At 31.1% G+C, this 21,511-nt stretch overlaps 3 protein-coding genes across 3 annotated transcripts; 1 reads left to right on the forward strand and 2 right to left on the reverse strand.

The window, feature by feature from the left end:
* Window positions 1-269: 269 nt before the first annotated feature.
* On the reverse strand, window positions 270-2,187 carry LOC113511755 (transcription elongation factor 1 homolog). Its single transcript, XM_026895470.3, has 3 exons — window positions 2,028-2,187; window positions 1,776-1,897; window positions 270-1,109 (listed from the first exon to the last, which is right to left on the reverse strand). The coding sequence occupies exons 2-3, from the start codon at window positions 1,889-1,891 to the stop codon at window positions 977-979; spliced, it is 249 nt and encodes an 82-aa protein (XP_026751271.1). The 5' UTR covers window positions 1,892-1,897; window positions 2,028-2,187; the 3' UTR covers window positions 270-976.
* Window positions 2,188-3,235: 1,048 nt separating this feature from the next.
* On the forward strand, window positions 3,236-9,814 carry LOC113511659 (uncharacterized). The gene is made up of 8 exons (XM_026895336.3): window positions 3,236-3,387; window positions 3,466-3,580; window positions 4,670-4,904; window positions 5,311-5,527; window positions 6,327-6,681; window positions 6,878-6,982; window positions 7,065-7,538; window positions 8,277-9,814. The coding sequence occupies exons 1-8, from the start codon at window positions 3,336-3,338 to the stop codon at window positions 8,563-8,565; spliced, it is 1,842 nt and encodes a 613-aa protein (XP_026751137.1). The 5' UTR covers window positions 3,236-3,335; the 3' UTR covers window positions 8,566-9,814.
* A 540-nt stretch (window positions 9,815-10,354) lies between these two features.
* Window positions 10,355-11,861, reverse strand: LOC113511917 (protein FAM32A). Its single transcript, XM_026895642.3, has 2 exons — window positions 11,485-11,861; window positions 10,355-10,565 (listed from the first exon to the last, which is right to left on the reverse strand). Exons 1-2 carry the CDS (start codon window positions 11,692-11,694, stop codon window positions 10,443-10,445), a joined length of 333 nt encoding a protein of 110 aa, XP_026751443.1. The 5' UTR covers window positions 11,695-11,861; the 3' UTR covers window positions 10,355-10,442.
* Window positions 11,862-21,511: the final 9,650 nt, after the last annotated feature.

Raw genomic sequence — 21,511 nt, forward strand, 5'->3', positions numbered from 1 at the left:
TTAATCTCGAGTTGATAAAGATTTATTACCGTTTTCTTATTACTTACCCCTCCTTCATTGAGCATTTTTTTTAATTTACAATAATAGTATTAAATAAGTATGGTTTCGTTGGTTGCCAATGTCAGTGGCATGTCTACTCCTTGTTCTTAGCTATAAGCAGTTAAAATTTTGAGCCCTCATAGACGCATCTCCAGAGTTTCTTTTAAACTTATTCCTCGTTTCATTGAAAGAGGTGATATAGGTAAGGTTAGTAAGTAAAAATAACTACATACAGTCACCACATATTTTATTACTTCTTTTTATATTTGTTTATAATCAAGTATTATTTATATTTTTTTTATTTGTATTCTAATATAAATTAAAAAATAATAGAAACTTAGTAATTAATCAGTATGAAGTTTTTGAAGATATGCTAATATAATAGGCTAAATCCTATAGTCAATTGAAAACTAAGCTATCTCTACCAAATTTTATCAAAATCTGTATATCAAATATAGCAGTAGTTAAAACTTGATAGCCTAGACAGTCATTCATAGTAATATTAGAATAATAATATACTTACAAGTTCAAATTTTTTTTTAATTTACAGTCCTTTAACAAAAAATAATAAAGTACATTTGCAATACCTGTAATACTTGGTTACTGGCTTCACCCTGTCAAAATACTTGAAGGTGACCACTCTGTGTATTGTATTTGTGATGGTATAATTTTAGTAGGGTATCTTGTCACATTTGATAATTTCAGAAGTAACTACCTTCACAAGACAAATGATTTTTAAATGATAATGTATAAAATTCTTCCTGTTCTGAGCACATAGTTTACCCAATTTTATATTACTATATTAAAATGTACATTCAAAGAAATCTAACAATACAAATACAATTTGTTGACTCAATTATTTATAATTAAAAAATAATTACAATGCATCAAAAACAAATTGCATATTATATGTATTGAAGCTGAAATATAAAATAGCCTAATTAGCGCTTTCACAGGCGTCAACCCAGTCATTATAGACATCTATTGGTTCAGACAGCACATTTGTTGTTGTTTGGAAATCTTCTAAACACACTCGACATTGTATTCTTGCAGTATTTCTGGCTCGATCCCTATAAGCAGGCAATATTAACATTAAATTTCAAGGAAAAATTAACAGTATTAATTAGTATTATTTACCTATCTAATGTTTTGTACGATACTAACAATACCTAATGAAATGATGCAATTCATAAGGACTTCAATGATAGACTTTGCAATTTGCTTAATCAATATTTATAATAAACAATTGAGTTATATATAAGAAATATTGATGTACTGACTTAATGTTTTATAAATAAACATATATAATTCTTAAAAAGATGATTTCTGTTGTTTTCTTGAACAGCCCATATGTAATGAAAATCAATTGACTATGATCGAATACTAATCATATATAGATCCTTTATAATTATATATCATCCTTTGAAATAAATTTGGTATCAAATTTTGATGCAAATCATTATCATCATATAACCCTGTAATTGTCCACAGCTGCACATATAAGCTTCCCCCTAGAGGGGGGTTTTCCAGTAGTTGTCACGCTTGGCAGGCGGATAATCAACCGCAGTTTAGCTTTCGCCCTTCCTTAGTCGCCTCTTACGAGACTCACAGAAAAGGAAAAGATTGCCTTTTCTATGCCGGGACTACACGGCGACATTTGATGCAAATAATTTGTATTAATTATGAACACAATTTGGAGATGGATATTTTATTTCAATTCATAGATTCAAACTTACATTTTCACTTCACAAGATTTTTCATGATTGCAAAATGGGCAGTTAAACTGCTGATCTAACGGCTCAATCGCTTTTCGCTTTGCTGGAGGCTTCCTTTTAGATTTTCGGCGCCCCATAATGAGCTGGAAAAAAGCGGCACGTTGTTTAAAGAAAATTTAGACACTAAATGGTGTATTTTTTAGTGAACTTCGGAAAACATTACAATTATATATTACAAATCGAATTATTTAAATATGAAATAAAGATGCATACTTATTTAGTAAATTTATCTTATTTTATATTTATACAAATATTAATTAACATGAACAGAAAGAAACGCGTGTAATTATAGCCTGAAAGGTGACGTCTTCTAAACTGAACTGACCAGTAGAACTACACAAAACAAAAACAAATGTAGGTAGAACTACTACTCTACTCTACGGTTTTGTCTAAGCCCAACAGTCAGAGTGACAGCCAGATTGCATCATAGATAATACAATAGATTTTTTTAATATCTCAGTTTTAGTACAGAAGCCATCAGTCTATAAATTTATGTGTAATTAAATATTTATAATGCAACCATTGCATGCAAAATATTTATAAGGTCAGTTGGCCCAACGTGATGAATACACTTTCTAAAGCACGATGATTTCTATGGGGAACCACGTGGAGGTCGACCTGATAGGGTATATTGCTAGCAATAGGACTGATAGTTCGTATTACTAACAAACAAGGGAAAGCAGTTGGCTGACTTTATGGAGAAGGCAGAAATCTTTATGATGAACTTCTTCTTCCAAAAACGGCCATACAGAAAATGGTTTTGGGCTAGCCCCGACGGATACACAAAAAATGAAAGAGACTTCATCATGACGACTAATCACCATTTGTTCAATGATGTCTCAGTGATCAACAGGTTTAAAACCGGAAGTGATCACCGAATAGTAAGAGGCACATTGAACCTAAATGTTAGGCTAGAAAGGTTTCGTTTGATGAAGTATACGCTCCGATCTTCTTATAAACATCAACTTACTACTAATTTGTCTTCAAATTTTTAAGAATTTTGGATACTACCCAGCCGAGTTGAAATTGTCGATTGACCTCTCAGGCGAAGTTAGACCTGCTTAGTCGACTAAATTGTTCAGGTATACATGCTTGGCGACAGCTTCGTGCAGTGTTCTCAATCATAATCTATATAGATGTGACATGGACGTTATAATACGTTTGTAAACATGATTTTAGTTTTGTCCATGTTCATCTTTAAGAAGGACTATTGAGCCCTAAGTCTATTTGCTTGCTATTATATAAAAATCATAATTCATATTTCATTTTAAATAGCAAATAGTAGCGAGTACAACAATAAGTCATTACGAGTAAAAAATATTATAATTTGCACAGAAGATATAGCTGTGAAAAAATAAGAATAGTAACACATGTATAACAAACGTAGCATTAATATGTCTAACATGCTGTTATTAAACGCATAAATTTCTCTAATCTGTGGTCAAATGTCAATTCAAAGTATTTTCGTTTACGGCTTTTATTTATTCGAATTTTAATGTTTTTTTTAGAAATCTATTAACAATGTTTCGAAATTTATTAATATTGACTATTATAACATTATTAACTTTAGAAGGTAATTAAATGTTTAGATACCTGATTTTTTAGTTAGATTTCGTGATTGAGGTAACGCCCAATATTTTTCTTGTTGCAGTTGCGTTTGTTTCTGCTGAATGCACAATTCCTGTAGTTTTACGAAATACATGGTTTTCCTTTGAAAATGGAAAGCAAACTATTACCGATATAAATGCCAGCGACATGACGGGAAGGTATATTAAAATGAATTTTATAAGATCTGTTTAGCTTTCATGATTCAAGGAGTGACCGGTTGCCATTGCCATGCTCATGTAGTACAATAATTTATTCGCATAATCTGAATTTACTTTATTATTTTTAAATTATTAAGATTGAAATAAATATCCAATAAGCTAATGACTCACCTGATTGAAAGTCATACAATCACATATAGACATGAACAGCATAGAATACATTGTAATGTCCATGGTACCCCTCATGCATCATTCATTTTTGAGTATTTTATACCTTTGCATTTTATTATACAGCAAATTGTATTCTATAGCTTTGCCCATATGAATTAAAGGTGTTTATGTTAAGGTATTAAAAGTGTTTATGTTAATAACACTATTACTATAAACACAAACATTAAAACAAAAGCTCTCTTGGAGTGTATTCATTATAGTTGAAAAACAAACTCACCAAATAAATAAATTTTTACAATGTTTTGGGGTTTATGAGTGACTAATTTAGTGATAATAAAAGTGCACCCATAGATAAATAACTATATAAATGTATACATTATTGTGATTGATTCTATCATCTATATATATTTTAATAAGTGAAAATAGAATGGCTATGACTGCACTATTGATGTATGCTGGAGGGGCACCAGTAACTTATTATAGGTCCTAACCTATATATGAGGGGGAAGGGATTGTTAGTAATAAGGTCAAATAGCCCCATTACTAGCAATATACGTTGTTAGATCTACCTCCATGTGGTTTCCCCTAGAAACCATCGTGGCTAATTTTACTTGAATTCGTCGGGATGGGCTAACTGACCTGCTTTCATCCTCATCAGCCGTCCATCACTGGTACCCTTCTAGATACCCTGCCTGCTGATAGTGCAGACAGGTTTATCATACCATTATCACCCATTAAAAAAAATCTATATATGAAGACAGGTTATTTAGCTTATGGTACATTACTAACAAAGGGGGTTTTAGACCCCTTTACTAACAATTCTTTTTTACTTTTTACTATATATTTAATAAAGTGATAAGTCATTTTAACATACAAATTGGCCACTAATAATTTAATTTAATACTATATTTTTTTTAGGGGAACTTGTGTGAATATAAAGGCAGATTACCATGTTAATTATACAATGGTATTTCGTTATACAAATTGCTATTATTGTGTTAAACTGATAGTACGGACAGTTAATGTGCTGGAGAAGATAGAAACACCATGCGTTGGTATTGGTACAAATGAAGAACCAACTGTTGAAAGGGTTTGCCGTGGACTGAATCCAAACCAGCATCTTATTACATTGTTTTCTGAAAATTATGTCCCTGTAAGTTGTTACAATTTTGTAAAATTATTTTATTTTAATATGCCTTTTGTAAATGTTTTTCTTGCAATTTTTTTATTCTTTATAACAATACAGGAAGTATTGTTATTTTATTACTCTTTTTTGCCCTCATAATCTTGTGCTGTATAATGCTGATAATAATAAATAAATGAAGTATTAGTGCATGGGAAATAAAATTTAATATAAGTACTTAGTAATATTTTTCTCTTATAGAAACAGACTCATGCCTAGTAAAAGATTAATTGATTGTTATGATGATAACAATGTTTTATTTTTCTAAGAAGATATAAGAATTAGGAAATAGGAATCAATCAAATAAAATATGCTTTTAAATGTTACACATAGGTAATTTAAGTAAATGTAAATTAATAAGTATTTTAAATTTCAGGTTAATTGCCGCTCATCCCTAGAAGGTGTATGGCAGTTTGCATATCAGAATCGTTTCCGTTTCACTGGTGAATGTAATCATCCTGATGCTCAAATCAAATCTTGCCAGACAGCAGGCACACAGTTTCTGATCACCAACCAGAAGTTCAATATTACATACAGGAAGTGTGAAGGCATGTCAGGGACATTCAATGGTGTGGTTGAATACAGTTGTTTAGGTAAGAAAATGTAATGTAACACTGGCAAATTGGTGGCTCAATGGGTATACCAATCACAAAAATTTAATACATGCAAATAACATATATCCACATTCAATATATTTCCATCTATAGATTTTGAATTTAGTATAAATATATAGTTTATTTTTTTGTGCCACTGGTGTTGAGTGGTTTTCTATTACTCTGCAATTCATTCAAGGTCATGAAGTGAAGGTCATAATCTATACAATAAAATTGCGATTAATCCACCATCAATCTAATTCTTATTTCCACACATTTCTTCATATATTTATAATGGAAAAGGGTTGTATAAAACACTCACCTCTAAACTGGAAATTAAAAAGAATATAACACGATTTCTCCACAGTCACACTTAAAAACAACAAGATTCTGTTTAACTACTAAATGAAACCTAGATCTATCTTTTGCTAAACATCATGTGTAGTTTTATAGAAAGATACTGGTATATACATATTAAACAGCCTAGAGAATTTTCCACATGGAATTTGACCTTATAAACAATGAGACAAAAGTTATAATGTCCACGCGATCCTGATTTTACATTATCTCGTAATATCTTGAAGCTTTTTATCTCCATTTAATCCCTGTGCATATGAAATAAATTATGATGTTATGGACTTAAATTTTGTGTCAATTTAATCTTCCCTAAGGATCTGTTTACTATGATCATGATTGTGAAATACGAGTAAAATCTTTTATTATCCATATTAGATAAAGTATAATTTTAATAGATACATGTAGTTAGTACTTATAATACTAAGTTTTTTTTTCATTTCAGGACATTGGTTTGTAGATAAAAATCACTTCTTCGCTGTTGCAAACACAAAAGAGTCCCGTAAAGATGAGAGATATCGATGCTTTCTTAAGAACAGAGATGATGACTTGTATATCGGTGCTTCTATCACCCCTGAGTGTAACACACTAAAGACTGTTGAAAAATCTCCTGAGAGATATAGAGTTACTCCCGTGAAGGCTGAAGTTGTGGAGCCAGGGTGTCGTTTACCACAAAATTTCTCAGGCGATTGGATCAACACCGCTAATATTGATGCAGATGTGTTCATCAATGAGACACATATCATTGAAACATATTACCCTGATGAAAGCAGATATAGGCGAACAATTTATGTGTGCAGGTAATAAATAGGAAATGTTGGGAAATAAAATGCATTATCTAAATAGATTCATATCATTTCATACCCAATTGGGACTACAATAATGATATAAAACTATAAATTATAAAAAAATAACGCCCAATATCTTGTATTTTTTTATTCCTTTTATAATGTTATGGCTCTATGTAATCATATTTTAATTTTCGTTAATTAAAAGGGAACAACGTGACAGCAGAGTTATGATGGCTCGTCTCACCGTGGATGGCTGTCAAAAAGATTATGTATGCTTTGATTTTGTTCCACAACATCACAATGTTATAAGGTAAGATTAATATATACTAAATATTAAATGTTATTATTAAAAGCTCTTTGTTTTATGTATATAAAAATATTAAAATTTGCAGGTACCGGAAAGGTCTAGCCATGATTCAAAGTAATTTCCATACTGTTTGTTCTTGGGTACAATTTCCCAACAAGCAACAGTGGCGATACGATATTTTCCTCAAAAAAGATCCATCGCCAATACGTTGTCCAGTGGCAGGCAAATTTAACTTCACACAAAGAGGCGACGTGAGGTTTGAGACTAGGATTCTTGGTGGTGTCACATTAAGCCCTCGTCCAAACCTCTACTGCAAATTAAATATCAGTGATTTTTCCGTTTGTGATACAGATCAGAAAACAATACAGATAAAAGAAAACTATTGTTTGTCCGTGGATTATTTGGGCAGGCCTGTGGACATTTACAGTGATCCTGACTATCGCATGAAATGCATCGGATATTGGAAAGAGAATCTTAAGTCTTACCTTATTACATATGATGAGTTGGATCCATTTTCCAAGTACAGATGTTGGGTGTATCAGAGAGCTGATCTGAACAGGTAACAATAAAGTATTTTATTTATATTTTTCGATAACAATTTACTTGCGTTCCATTGATTATTAATAGCCTCTCTGGTAAAATCTCAATCTATTAACTTTTAAATCCTTATGCTTTTATTATAATATTTGTAAAAAGGATGCCTAACTGTTTATTACATTACAAGAGTACATATTTTCCCATTTTATAAATTGGTGTACTTGTATTTTAAGTTACAGCTTTGTATGTCAATTGTAGAATGTCAAATAGAATTTAGAGGTCTTTATTATTTGGATAACGAAAAACTTTCATAGATGGTGTTAGGGTAAAATAATCCCATGTTAACCTCAATTATTATAAAAATAGCAGCTACATAGCTTGGTTTCGCTTTGAAGGATGGTATCTGGTAGTGAATTAAAATTGTATCTAGGTGTAATATCGTAATCATGAATGCACAAGGGTTATACTATGGACATCATACTATATTCTGTAGTGTCTTTGGTGCTGTTCATGTCTATAAGCAACAGTTACCACATTCCATTAGGTTGGCCGTCAGTTTGTTTTTTATTCTAAATATCATAAAAAATGTAGAAGAGTTGTTAAAGGCATTGGTTAACTGTTGCCATTGTGGTGTATGTAAAAATACCTACATAAAATATACTATAAACTATTTAGAATAGTATTCTAAATTGATCATGTTCATCATTTAAGATTGTTTATTTTAATGATGTGTGATTAAAGTTTAGATTTTATTTCGCAGAGTACTCATGTCTCAGGCCCTGGGACCGTACTGTGATTTGAGACAAGATGTCACATCATGGAATTACACAGAGGGTGCTGCAGTTGCCATTGAAATGGAAGAATATGAGAGAGAGCGTGATCAGTGCCCCATGCACTTCGATGACGGCAGTGACCCTTGGTCTACTAAAGAGAACTATATAAAAGTATTTTCATTTAGTTATTCCTTTTGGAGGAGTAATAGTGCATCAATAGTTGAGATATGTTTTGGAACAGTACTAATGACAATTTTTATAACACTAATACAATAATAACACGATTTTAGAATATTTATATTTAGAAAACTCAGTCACTAATAAGTTCTAGTTAGATTTACAAAGCAATAAATTTTGAGCAGTAAATTGTTATATGCTACTAATTTCTGCTCTGATATTAGACTTGGTAATAATATAATTACATATATTTTTGTGTTCCATGATGAATTACGTGTTTACAGTATAAAAATACATATCTGTTACTTTTCTCCTATTTGGGGTAAGAATATTTACATACTTTCTAATATATATATACTTATATAAATAAATTTTTAACCAAACTAGTGCTAGTACAATGACATCACATAATATTTATAATTGTGCCTTAATATAGTAACATATCATTTGACTGTATTAGATTTAGATTTTATATGTATCTGATAATTAAGCAGCAAGTCTCAATGGGTGTTAAATGGAATCTCAATGTTTATTTTTAAGTATAGTATTTTTTTTATTTCAATACAAATAAGTTTAAATAATACCAATGGAAGTATTTTTATACAATCAACATGTAAAGTATCGGTTACTTGTGTTCTAGATTTAGAGACTTGAAAGAAGATCTTTGAATATTTAAGCTATATTTATAATTATTTTTGTGTTCTTATATTTAAGTAACAGGTACATATATTTAGTTTCTAAAGACTATCTTTATAAGTTTTATTTACGTATTTATTATACATTAGAATCTGTGCTTGTTGTAAATCGGAATTGATGAAAAAAGGTTGTTGCAATGAACTCTTTGTCCATTAATATATTTCATAAATTAACAAATTTAATTTGAGGTATACATGATTTAGATACATGCCATTTTACATATATCAATCAATATTATATGTAATATTTTTTACTGGTTGAGTTTAGAAATAATTTTCTTAAAAATTAAACAAAATCTTAATGTACACTTTTCCATTTCTTTATTGTTATTTACTAACTTGTTTGCTTGTTTTGTGGTAACAAATGGAACAACAAATTTGTTAAGCAGTATTGTAATGTAATACTTACATATTTTTTTCTTGCAAATACCTTTAACCTTTGTATACAGACATTTCACATGCTACACACATTTTTCTTATAAGATACTTAATCATTCCTAATTTGATGTTGCATTAACTCGTAGGTTTTTTATTTTTACACATATTTATTTAGATATTATTCAATTAGTATTGACCGAATCCGTCCAGCTGAAGTTTTACATTTTTTATTTATATTTTACAATTTTTATTATAATAAAGATATTTACATTGTAGTCTGTTTTTTATTTACTATCTCGAAAGGCCTTCGAAAATAAGTGATTTGTCCACAAATGACTACATTTTTCATTGATTGTTAGGAATTTGCCATTGACTCATTATAATTTTACTCACATGTGTATTATTTCAATGCTCTTGTAAAATTTCATAAATACAATACTTATAATGTATTTACATGAGAAAAACCTATAAATACAATATAATGAATTCTATAATAAAAAAGTATATAGGTAATTATTTCTTATTTGTGTAGATTTTAGTAATGTAAAGCATAATTATACTAATGGTACAATATCCTTTTTACCCTAATATATAACCTACAGCTATGTGTGAAGTAGGATTTAAATTATCAAAGAAAGTTAGTATGTTTATATAAGTTGTATTATGCTGAAATCTTTTGCTTTTCCGACCACTAGTGTTTTAAATTAGCATTATGTATTATATGATAATATTGTTTCAGAGCCTCAACTACAGTATTTAAATAGTAGTTTACATTAAAATGAGATGTGTGGATATATAAAATATTCCAAAGACAATTACAATTTATTAATATATTTTATTAGTTATACTGTACACATTTAAAAATTACTTATAAGACACACATACATAGTAAATATATATAGATTATTTTGTCCAAGATACTTTTGGGATATCAAAGTGTTCTGTTAGACTGTCCAGGTGTTGATTGAATTTTTCCACTCTTTGCTTGTGAGTCATTTCAGCTTTTTGCTTGATCCTTTGCTTTTGCTGAAATTGAAAATTAGTAATTATTAAGAGGAAATTATTAAATTAAGATATAACATACCATCTTTCTTAACAAAATTTATTAAAAAAAAGTAGTCATGAATAGTCATTATCAATAGTGTTGATTCTGAGATAACATTTCTCTAAATTTATCTTTAAAATCTTTAAGGACCAATATGAATTAAGTTTCTAACAGATTTAATTTAAATTTATTATAAATTTAATCTATGATGGTTTATAAAGTAGTGATTTTGCAAAACTATCAGCCTCTGGTCTGGGGGGGGGGGGATCTCCAAACACCTCCATTTATCTCATCTATATCCATATTCTGTGTATGTTTAAGTCTAAATGCACTTTTAAGATTTTAACTAAATAAACATAACCACATACATACAAATGTGAACTGAATAAAAAATTTATGAAATTACATCAACTTCTCAAGCTAAGCACCTTATTATTCATTATTTTTGAAACTTTTTTTTTCTTTTTACTGAAAAGCTTCATCTGCCATTGTTTATATTGATTTCAAGTGCGTTAGACTGTAAGTTCTCAATACCAATATATGTGGTAAGGGGAGAAAAAGATTGTTATTAATAGGATCTAACAGCTTTGTTGCTAGCAATCAGGTCCTTATACCATGCCCGTTGTGATAAATTCTTGTTGGATTTGTCATAATGGGCTAACTGGCCTGCTTTCATCCTCATTTATGATCTCTCACATGTGCCCTACCAGTGCATACAAATAGCGAATATGGAGTTACAATTCCATTTTCATGTGGAAAAAGACATGTTTTATAAGAAGTGTTTTGGTGGAATAGGGAAGTTAAAGGATACTAGTGATCTACGGTATCGTAAGTACCAGAAGGATTAGTAACACATTGTATTCTCACTCTATCAATTTAAATAATAGTCTTAACACATACCATCTTTTCTTGCATTTTTTGGAATGCAATTTCAGCCTTTGTACGTGTATCTTCCGGAGCTTGTTGTTTTAGCTGTTGTTTCACTTCAGCTTCCATCATTTTTTCTGTTTCTTTGTTGGTTTTCTTCTTCTTTTTCTTTTTGATTCCAGAATTGTCCTTGATTTTAAGTTGGCTTCGGTTCACGCACGCATATTCGTCTTCATCTACCATATTGTCTAGGTAAACCAATTATATAATTCAAGGCAATTATTTAAAGAACAATTGAAAGATAATTTATTTTCATTCAATAAAAGTAATAATTTGGTTCAATAACATAAAAGAAAATTATTTAAAGAAATTTATAAAACCATAATAAACAATCACAGAACTGTACAGATCATTTTTTTTTTTTAGTACGTTTGTTCCGTTTGGAACAGGCTAAGGTCGGAGACCATGCTGCCTAGTCTTCAAAAAGATAATTTGTCTGGAATTTTATTTTTCTAATGTCGCTTCAATTATTGTCATAATCTTCAATATTTCATTTGTCAAATCCGGTAAGTACATTTTCATAAATATCTTTTCTTGAGTTTTCTTAAACCAGTGGATTTATCAAATTAAAAATAAATAATTATAAAAAATCATTGTCTTGCAATTCAATAAAAGTATTCTTATAGCTCCTTGAATGTTGTAGTAATATAAGTGAAAATAGCTTTGAAACAAGAAGGAAATCTTAAGAGAAGCGGGATTGAGTGCGGGATATTTTCGGGTTTTTTGAAGATAATCCTAAGTTCGTCAAACATAATGTGTCTTTGAATGACAAATTCAGAGCAATCAAAAAAAAGGTGATGTAGAGATTGGGCTGTATTTGAGTTACACCATGTGCATGATGGGGAAGCGATCATGCCCATTCGGTGCAGGTGTTCGTTGAAATGTCCGTGGCCGATTCGTAATCTACAAATATTGGTGTAAAATTTTCTGTTTGTGTCCTTTCCTTTGCAGAACCACGGTTTTCCAATACGCCAATTAATTTTGCGGTACCATTTGCCTTTAGTCTGTAATATTTGAGTCCAATGCTCCTCCCATTTAGTTGTAACGATTTTATGTATTCCAATACTACAATCTGAGTAACAAAGGGGTAAATCTTGAACACGAGCAGCACTTGAATTAATAATTTTAGCCAAAGTGTCTACTTGTTCATTCCCAAACACTCCAATATGTGAAGGGGTCCAGATGAAGATAATATCTTTTCCATATATAGTACAGAGATGATAATATTTATTACGAATTTCTTGAATTAAGTAGTTTGATGATGAAATGAATGTGTTATTTTTTAATGCCATAAGAACACTCATACTATCTGTAATTATAATCCATTTCGAATATAGTACCTGTTTTTCTATGTATTCTAATGCTAAAAATATAGCTTTTGCTTCTGCTGTGTAAATACTAGCCAAAGTTGAAATTTTATAACCGTGACCAAATCTATTTGACAAATCGTAAAAAGCCACTGAAGTGCTAAGTGCATTTTTGGAACCATCTGTATATATCTGCCTGTAGTCAATAAATTCTGATAAAGTCTCATACATATCGTGCTTTTCTTTTATGTCTTTACGTATAACAATTTTGATCTTACAGAACTTACTCTCATAAAGGCCATTATAACAAGGAAGTATCTTACTACTATAGATGTTATATTCATCTCGTAAATTCAAATCATTGACAATAGTTTTATTCAAAAACATAGAAATGGGGCAATTTAATAATTTGAGTATGAGTGGGTTATTGGAAACTGAAAAAACTTTGAAGAGAAATTTGAGTTTTAGGTATTCGAAACGAAGAAGGATAGGAGGCAAATTACATTCTACTTGCATTGAGATAATTGGAGAAGTATACATAGCACCTAAAATAAGTCTTAAATTCATATTTTGAATTTTTTCGAGTTTTTCTACTAATTTATGTTCTGAGGCATAACAAAAGAAAGCGTAATCAAAATTACTTCTAACAAGAGATTTGTAAAGTAAAAGGATAATTTTAGGATCAGCTCCCCAGTTACGACCAATTACAGATCTTATTATATTAGTGGCTCTTAAAGCACGATCTACTAAGCAATCAACGTATAGATCCCATTTTAAATTTTGATGAAAAATTACCCCCAGAAATTTAACGCTACAGTCTGTTGGAAGAGTTTGATTATTATATATAATATTCATTAATGGAACATATTTATGAACTTGATGAAAAACAACTACTTTACTTTTGGTTAAACTAATATCGAGGGAAAGAAGAGAAAAATATTTCTCAAGTCTTTTTAATGACTCATTTAACACTAATTGCATATCAATAATATTCTTTCCTTTTATATAAATTAATAAATCATCGGCAAATTGCAAGTTGTTCACACTGTTTCCTAAAATTGAATTAAGTTTATAGATATATAAAATATATAGTAGCGGGCTTAGAATACCACCTTGACATACTCCTTTAGAGCTTAACCTAGGTCCTATTAATTTACTATTTACTTTAACATACACTTCTCTATTACTAAGAAAATTATAAATCCATTCGATAAGTTTCATTGGAAGAAATGAGGATAAAATCGAAGATAGAACTGTTAAATTTACATTGTTAAAAGCTCCTACGACATCTAAAAAAACAGATAGAACATATTCATCGTTATTCAAAGCAGTACTAAGGTCGACATAGAAGTTCGCTAAACTTTCGCGCGCTGAATATCCACGGCGAAAACCAAATTGATTCGATGGTAATATACTATTACTTTCAATAAAGAACTCTAAACGCTGTTTAATTAATTGTTCGAATAATTTGCACAGGACGTCAATGTTATAGGTCTATAGGAGTCGAAATTTGTAGGATCTTTACCGGGTTTAATTACTGGAATCAAACAATCCATTTTCCATTCTGGTGGGATAATACAGTCCTTCCATAAATCGTTAAAAATTTGTAAGAGTTTAGTAAGGTTTATTTTATTCAGCAATCGAAACATATTGTATGTTAAGCGATCAAGGCCACTAGCTGTATCTTTTCTAGATTTTACTGCACTGGATATTTCATCAATTGAGAATGGGTCAGTGAGAAATTTTGGGCATGAATTAACAGAATTAAACTGTTTGTCATCAAAAGGTGAGTGTACAAAATCAGGAGTATATTTGCGTAAAAAATCATTGACCCATGATATATCTTTAAAATGATTTTGACGATGTTTTGAATTTAGTTTTCTCATATTTTGCCAAACAGTGGAAATTGGTGTTAATCTATTAAATTTGGAACAAAATTCCTGCCACCCCTGTTGTCTCACTTGCTTAATTACTAACTTTTTAACAGCTTGAACTCTTTTAAAATTTATGTAATTATCGAGAGTTGGATTTTGTTTAAACCTAAGGTAAGCCGCTTCACTATCATTGACAGCTGTCGCACACCTGTTATCCCACCAAGGTACTGCAATATGTTTGTGCCTCTTTGAAGTATTTGCACCGCTATTTGATAAGTTCCTACGTGGAACGGAACGTTCCACAGCTGTCAAAATAATTTTACAGAACCTATTGTAATTGTTTAAGGGTTCATTGACATCATACTCGAAATCCAAAAGTAATTGATTAACAGTTTCAGAATAAAGATCCCAATTAACGAGACGTAGGTTTATACGATTTAACAAAAGTTTATTAACTTCATCTATAGGAGCATGTTGTTCACCTGACGGAGTTGATGAAGAGTTCTTTGTGTTTATTTTAGTAAAAGTCGGCAGGTGATAACTTCCTAACGGATCATCATGAACCGACCACTCGCATTTTAATGATATGGATGGGGATACCATAGTTAAATCAAGGCCATTGGGTCTCCAAATATGAGAGCCAACAGTAGTAACTTGCTTATCATTTAATAGTACCAAATTACATTCATCTAAACAATCAAGAATGTCTTTACCTCTTGTATTAGTGGAGGTACAACCCCACATAGTATGATGTGCATTTAAATCTCCAGATATGATAGTGGGTTTAGGAAGAGACTCTAAAAAGAACTTAAATTTGGCTTTAGTAAAACTAGGTGTACTATTGGTAGGACAGTAAATACTGGCAACTGAATACCAAGAATTATTAACTTCAATACTAATAGCTATAGTTTGCAAAGAATTGTCGAAAAAAGAGTGAAGTTTTTTATATCTAATACTATTATGTATAATAATCGCTACTCCATTGTGGTTATTACCACAATCATTTCGTTCTATACAATAATCTTTAATTTTTAATTTGTAATGTGGTTTTAGCCAAGTTTCTGAGATGAGAGCAATGTGAATATGATGTTCATTTAAAAATTGTGTAAAAATAAGTCGATTGCTCAGTAGGCTCTGAGCGTTCCACTGTATGATAGTTAATTGGTCTCGATTGAATTTTGTGAAATAGGTGTATTACCAAAAGTATCATATAACACATTCAAAACACTTTTAGTGTTAATAGATGTGTTCTTTGTGTTATGTAGTGAAATAAGTTTGATTATGCTTTCTATTAAAAGTGATAAACTCTTGTTATCAGAATTTAGAATTGAAATTAGGTCTACATTTTTTTTAGGTTTGTTACCCAGTTTAGGAAATATTTCAGTGCTAAGTATATCTCCAAAAGAAGCAGGTCTGAATTTAGATCTATTTTCAGCAATTTTCTTTTGTTTAACAGGGCATTGCGGTGATACACTTGTGTGATTTCCATTGCAGTGTACACAAATAGCGTTTTCCATTCCAGTTGTACAAGTTTTATAATTATGCTCACCTTTGCAGATGCTGCAACGCTCAGAATTCTTACAGAATTTAGCTAAATGTCCATACCTCAAGCACCGGTAGCATTGTTTAACTGGTGGTATATATGGAGTGACATTGTGGCGCCAACCTCCAATATCCAGATATTCAGGTAATACAGATGCAGCAAAAGTAATTGTCACGGTTAGAGTTGGCTGTAACACATATCCATGAGTCAAGGTATTTTTTCTTAAAATTCTTTTAATAGCAATAATTTTCTTAGAACTCGATATCATAGTATATATTTTTTTATTAGATATATTTGTAGGTACATTTCTAATAACGCCTGTAACTTCTGTTGAAGAAGCAGGAATACTGGCCTTAAAATGGTAGTCATTTAAAAAAGTTTTATTATTTAAAAAAGCATTGGCTAAGTCTGGCTTTTGAAAGTATACTCCGATTTTGAATTTATTTATAGATCTAAGATAAGTTACCCCTTTATTAAAACGTTTTAAACAGGAGGAGAGTGAGAGCAAGTCTCTGGATCCAATGGTTTTCTGACTATCTGAGGATTCTACAAAGACAACAAATTCTGTCCCAGGGGATTCCTCGGGATATCTTCTAATATAATCTGTGACGTAGTAAGGTTTATACTTATCGGCCTTATCAATTTCAGATTCTGAGTCAGTAGAAGTATCTTCCGAATATATATCCTTGTCATTACAAGGTTCATGGTCTACATCACCTGAATCGTCATCTTTTTTTTTCCTTTTCCTACAACTGCGCTTCCCCATGAATGCTAATTATATTACTGTCACTGAATTTAGTGAAAATATAATATTTTATTTTTTTTTTTTTTTTTTTTTTTTCTTTTTTTGTGGCGTTCACCCCGATATTAGGGTATTTTGCCAAGAACAAAACGGGGAAACGATAATAGTAATAAAAATACCTAACACAAACGAATTTAGAAAGGATAAGGATTAGGTCTAGGATATTTATAGGATATGAAACATATACTTGTACATATGAGAATATACTTATAAATATATAGGAAAAGCAATTGATGCAACTATAAATGTATTCATGTAATATAACTAAATCTTAATATTGTTATCATATATATATGAAGATAGTATTTTATAGATAATAGGATCATTGGAAGAAAGTAGAGTAAGAATAGAAGTTGGGAATGGAACACGGATGGATCGGAGATGATTAAAAAGGGAGGTGTGGTCAAATTTAGAACATGAGAAGAATATATGATTCAAGTCCGCCACTTCAGCACCGCAATTACACGACGAACTTTGTACAATACCAAGCTTGTATAAATGAGAAGGTGTGCATACGTGACCTAGACGCATACGAGTTATAATAGTTGTTGCGGTCTTTCCAAGCTTTAATTTACAAAACCATGGTTTGAAAGGAATATCGGGTTGTATAAGGCGATAAAATCTTCCTTTTATTGTACTTGTTTTTTCCCAATATTCCTTCCAGGCATACCTTAAATATATTTTTGGGAGACAAGCTAGGTCACTACAGTAATTATGATACGGATACATATCACCACAAGTTACAGCCTCTCTTGCAATAAGGTCAGCTTTGTCATTGCCGCTAATACCACTGTGTCCTGGTAACCAGGCAAAAGAAACGGAATAACCTCTCAACATGCAAAGATAAAGACTTTGTCTTATGTCACAAATAATGGGATAAACTGGTTTTGATTTAAACGGATATTTGGCTAGAGCTTGCAAAGAGCTCATAGAGTCAGTGAAAACTATTGCCTTATGTAATTTCATTAAAAGTATATATTCTACAGCTTTTAAAATACCATAACATTCCCCGGTAAAAACTGAAGACTCCGGTGGAAGTTTAATTTTTTGAACGATATTAAATTGTGAATGAAACACACCCACACCTACACAACCGCTATTGTCTGGTTTTGATGCATCAGTAAAGATGTAGTGCCATTCATTCCATTCAATGTCAGTTATAAACATAAATTTGGCATTCAATTCTGAATCATTTTTTAATAACCCAAAATCATATTTAATATTAGGAGATAAAACTAAAGATTGATATGAGCATTTATAAATGGGAAAACAGGACGATGTAAAAGTGGGAGATTCTATGGATTTATATTTTTCATAACTTTGTATTAAACATGGAGGTTTTTTATGTTTCCAATAAGATGAAGACGAAATAAAGATATGTAGTTGAGATAACTTTTGAATAAGCGGATGATCAGATAATTGTAAACAACGAAAAAAGAAGCGATCAGATAGATATTGTCTTCTTAAAACCAAAGGTGGATCACCGACTTCGAGCTGTAAAGCATTGATTGGACTTGATTTCATTGCTCCAGAGATAATCCTCAAGGCCTTTGATTGAATTAAATCCAATTTCTTAAAAGCAAATGAACTTCCTGGAGCTAACAAAAAAGTTCCATAATCAATGACACTCCTTATAAGACCATTATAAGCAAGTTTTAGTGAAACGGGATGTGCTCCCCACCAAACTCCAGCAAGGCACCTAAGAATGTTGAGGTTACGCTCACATTTCGTAGAAATATAATTACAGTGGGACAGACCTGTTAATTTATTATCTAGCACGATACCTAAAAATTTAATTTCAGTCTTTATAGGAATGTATGAGTTATCATAAAGCACCTTAATTTGTTGCGGTGATCTCATTCTTGAAAACAAAACTACACTACTCTTGGTTACAGAAAGATTAAGACCATTTGCATCTAACCACGTTTTTAACAAATCTAATGAATCAGATAATTTGGCAGAAGCAGATTCTATGGACTTCGCAATAAAATATAATAAAAGATCATCAGCATATTGTAAAATTTTGACGGATTTATCAAGGAATAATTCTAGATCGTATGTGTATATGTTAAATAAGATTGGACTGAGAACAGATCCTTGTGGAAGGCCTTTCCATACTGTTCTAGATAATTTGGTATCTTCATCTAAATTCATATATATTGTTCTTTCTGATAAAATATTAATAATGAAATTAGAAAGCATTACCGGTACATTTAGAGCTTGTAATTTAGTTTTTAAAATAGAAATTATTACATTATCATAGGCAGAATTTATATCTAAAAAGGCTGAGAGGATTGACAAATTTTGTGAGAAAGCTATATGAATATCTGAAATAAGAATGCTCACATTATCTAAGGTGCTCTTACCTTTCCTAAAACCAAACTGGTTCGGGGATAGTAAGTTATTACTTTCTAAAAACCATTCTAGACGGTTTTTCACTAAATGTTCAGCTAGCTTTAGTAAGACAGAGGAAAGTGCAACAGGACGGTATGAAGATGGTTCAGAAGGTGGTTTATGAGGCTTTAGAAATGGTATAATAATCTGAGACTTCCATGAAGTAGGTATATTTCCCGAAATAATTATGGAATTAATTATATTTAAAAAGTAAATTAATGTCGCATCGCTAGCATTTTTAAAAAAGGAATACGGTATACCGTCTTCTCCCGGTGCAGAGTCTTTAATAGAAGCTAGAACACCTTTAAGTTCTACTAGAGTAAAAGGAGAGTCAAGTTCGAATAATTCGTCAGAGACGGATAGAGAAATATTGTAAAGGCATTCCGGCACATAACTAGGAGCAAGGCGATCTAAAAATTTATTCGCTAAAGTTAAATCGAGTGCAGAACGTGATGTATGATCACTAAAGGCAGATCTGAATCTTTTAATATTATTCCAAACGACTGATGAATTAACTTCTGGACAGATAGAAGAACAAAATCTTCTCCAGCCTTCTAATTTCTTTTTTTTCAGTAGTTTTCGAGTAGAACGTGAAACTGCGGTGTAAATTTCAAAATTTTCTGTTGTCATGTAATTATTATAATTTTTTTCAGCCTCTTTACGATTTTTAATTGCTTCCGTACAATCTTTGTCCCACCAAGGTGGGGAGGGAATTTTCCCTGAAGCACTATTTTTAACAGGAAATAATAAATCAGCAACCTCCTTCATATTTATCATCAAGTCATTACAACATTGATGTTCATTTCCATGGTAAACAATAGGTAACTCCGATATTTTATTATCTAAATATTGTTTGTAAATATTCCAGTCTACATTTGATAAATTATATTTAAGCCGAGGACCACTCTTTCGACTTGAGGGAATGGAAATTGGAAAAGAAAGAATGAGGGGAAAGTGATCGCTTCCGAAGGTAGAGGAATGAGGATACCACGACAGTGAAGAAGCTAAATCAGAAGAACATATTGAAATGTCAGGAGCACTAAACCCTTCATTTGGTGCAGTTCTACGTGTTGGTACATCTGAGTTAATAATACATAAGTTGTAAGTGTCAATTATCGTCAGGAGTTTTCCACCATAAAAATTAGAAGTAGAACTGCCCCACGATTGGTGTTGAGCATTAAAATCGCCCATTACGAGAAAAGGTTTAGGTAAAATTGAAAATAATTGTTCTAGTTGTGAATATATTTGGCATGTAGGATCAGGAATATATAAAGTAACAAAACAGATACCATTTATAATTATAGCAGCTGCATTAATGCCGCTATATACAGGAAGCGAAAAAGAAGAAAAAGGAAGGGAGTTTTTGACCAATATGGCAACACCGCCATATCCGTCAGCTCTATCATCACGGAGACTTGTAAAGCCTGAAATCCTAAAAGGATATCCTGGCTTTAACCAAGTCTCTTGGAGAGCTATTATAAAAGGATTATATTTATTAATCAAATAAAATAAGTCTGATTTCTTGTTTGTTATGCTACGGCAGTTCCACTGAATTATTAGGACTTTGTAATCCATTGTGAGAAGTTAATAATTGAGAAAATACATTGTAAATGGCATCGTTGGACGGTGGTAAAGTTGTTTGTATCATTTTCGATTGCGATAACACTTTAATAAGCATGAGAATAATATCAAAGATGGATTGATTATTGTCAATATTATTTGATGATAATGCACAACCATTAGAGGGAGCAGGAATATTATATTCCTTAACTATGGCTTCATGGGCAGAACGATCATATCCTTGTTGTGCTTTTTGAGGAGAGCGTGGTTTAAGTGTAACTGTTTTTTTATGTGATGATTGAATATGTGGTAATGATGATTTCTCTTTGAGGAAAGAAGATTGAAAATGAGATTTATTGGACGGAGATGATGATGTTAATACATCTGAATATAGTTTAGAAGTGGGAGGATGAAATTTTGATGCTTCAGCATAAGAAACACAACTGTGGGCCATTGTTTCTTTAATGGCTTTCTGACGTGCATATTCAGGACATTTCTTACTAATTGCTGAATGAGAACC

Source organism: Galleria mellonella, unplaced genomic scaffold, assembly GCF_026898425.1.
Source record: "Galleria mellonella isolate WM207_F2 unplaced genomic scaffold, CSIRO_AGI_GalMel_v1 utg213, whole genome shotgun sequence".
NCBI classification, from domain to species: domain Eukaryota; kingdom Metazoa; phylum Arthropoda; class Insecta; order Lepidoptera; family Pyralidae; genus Galleria; species Galleria mellonella.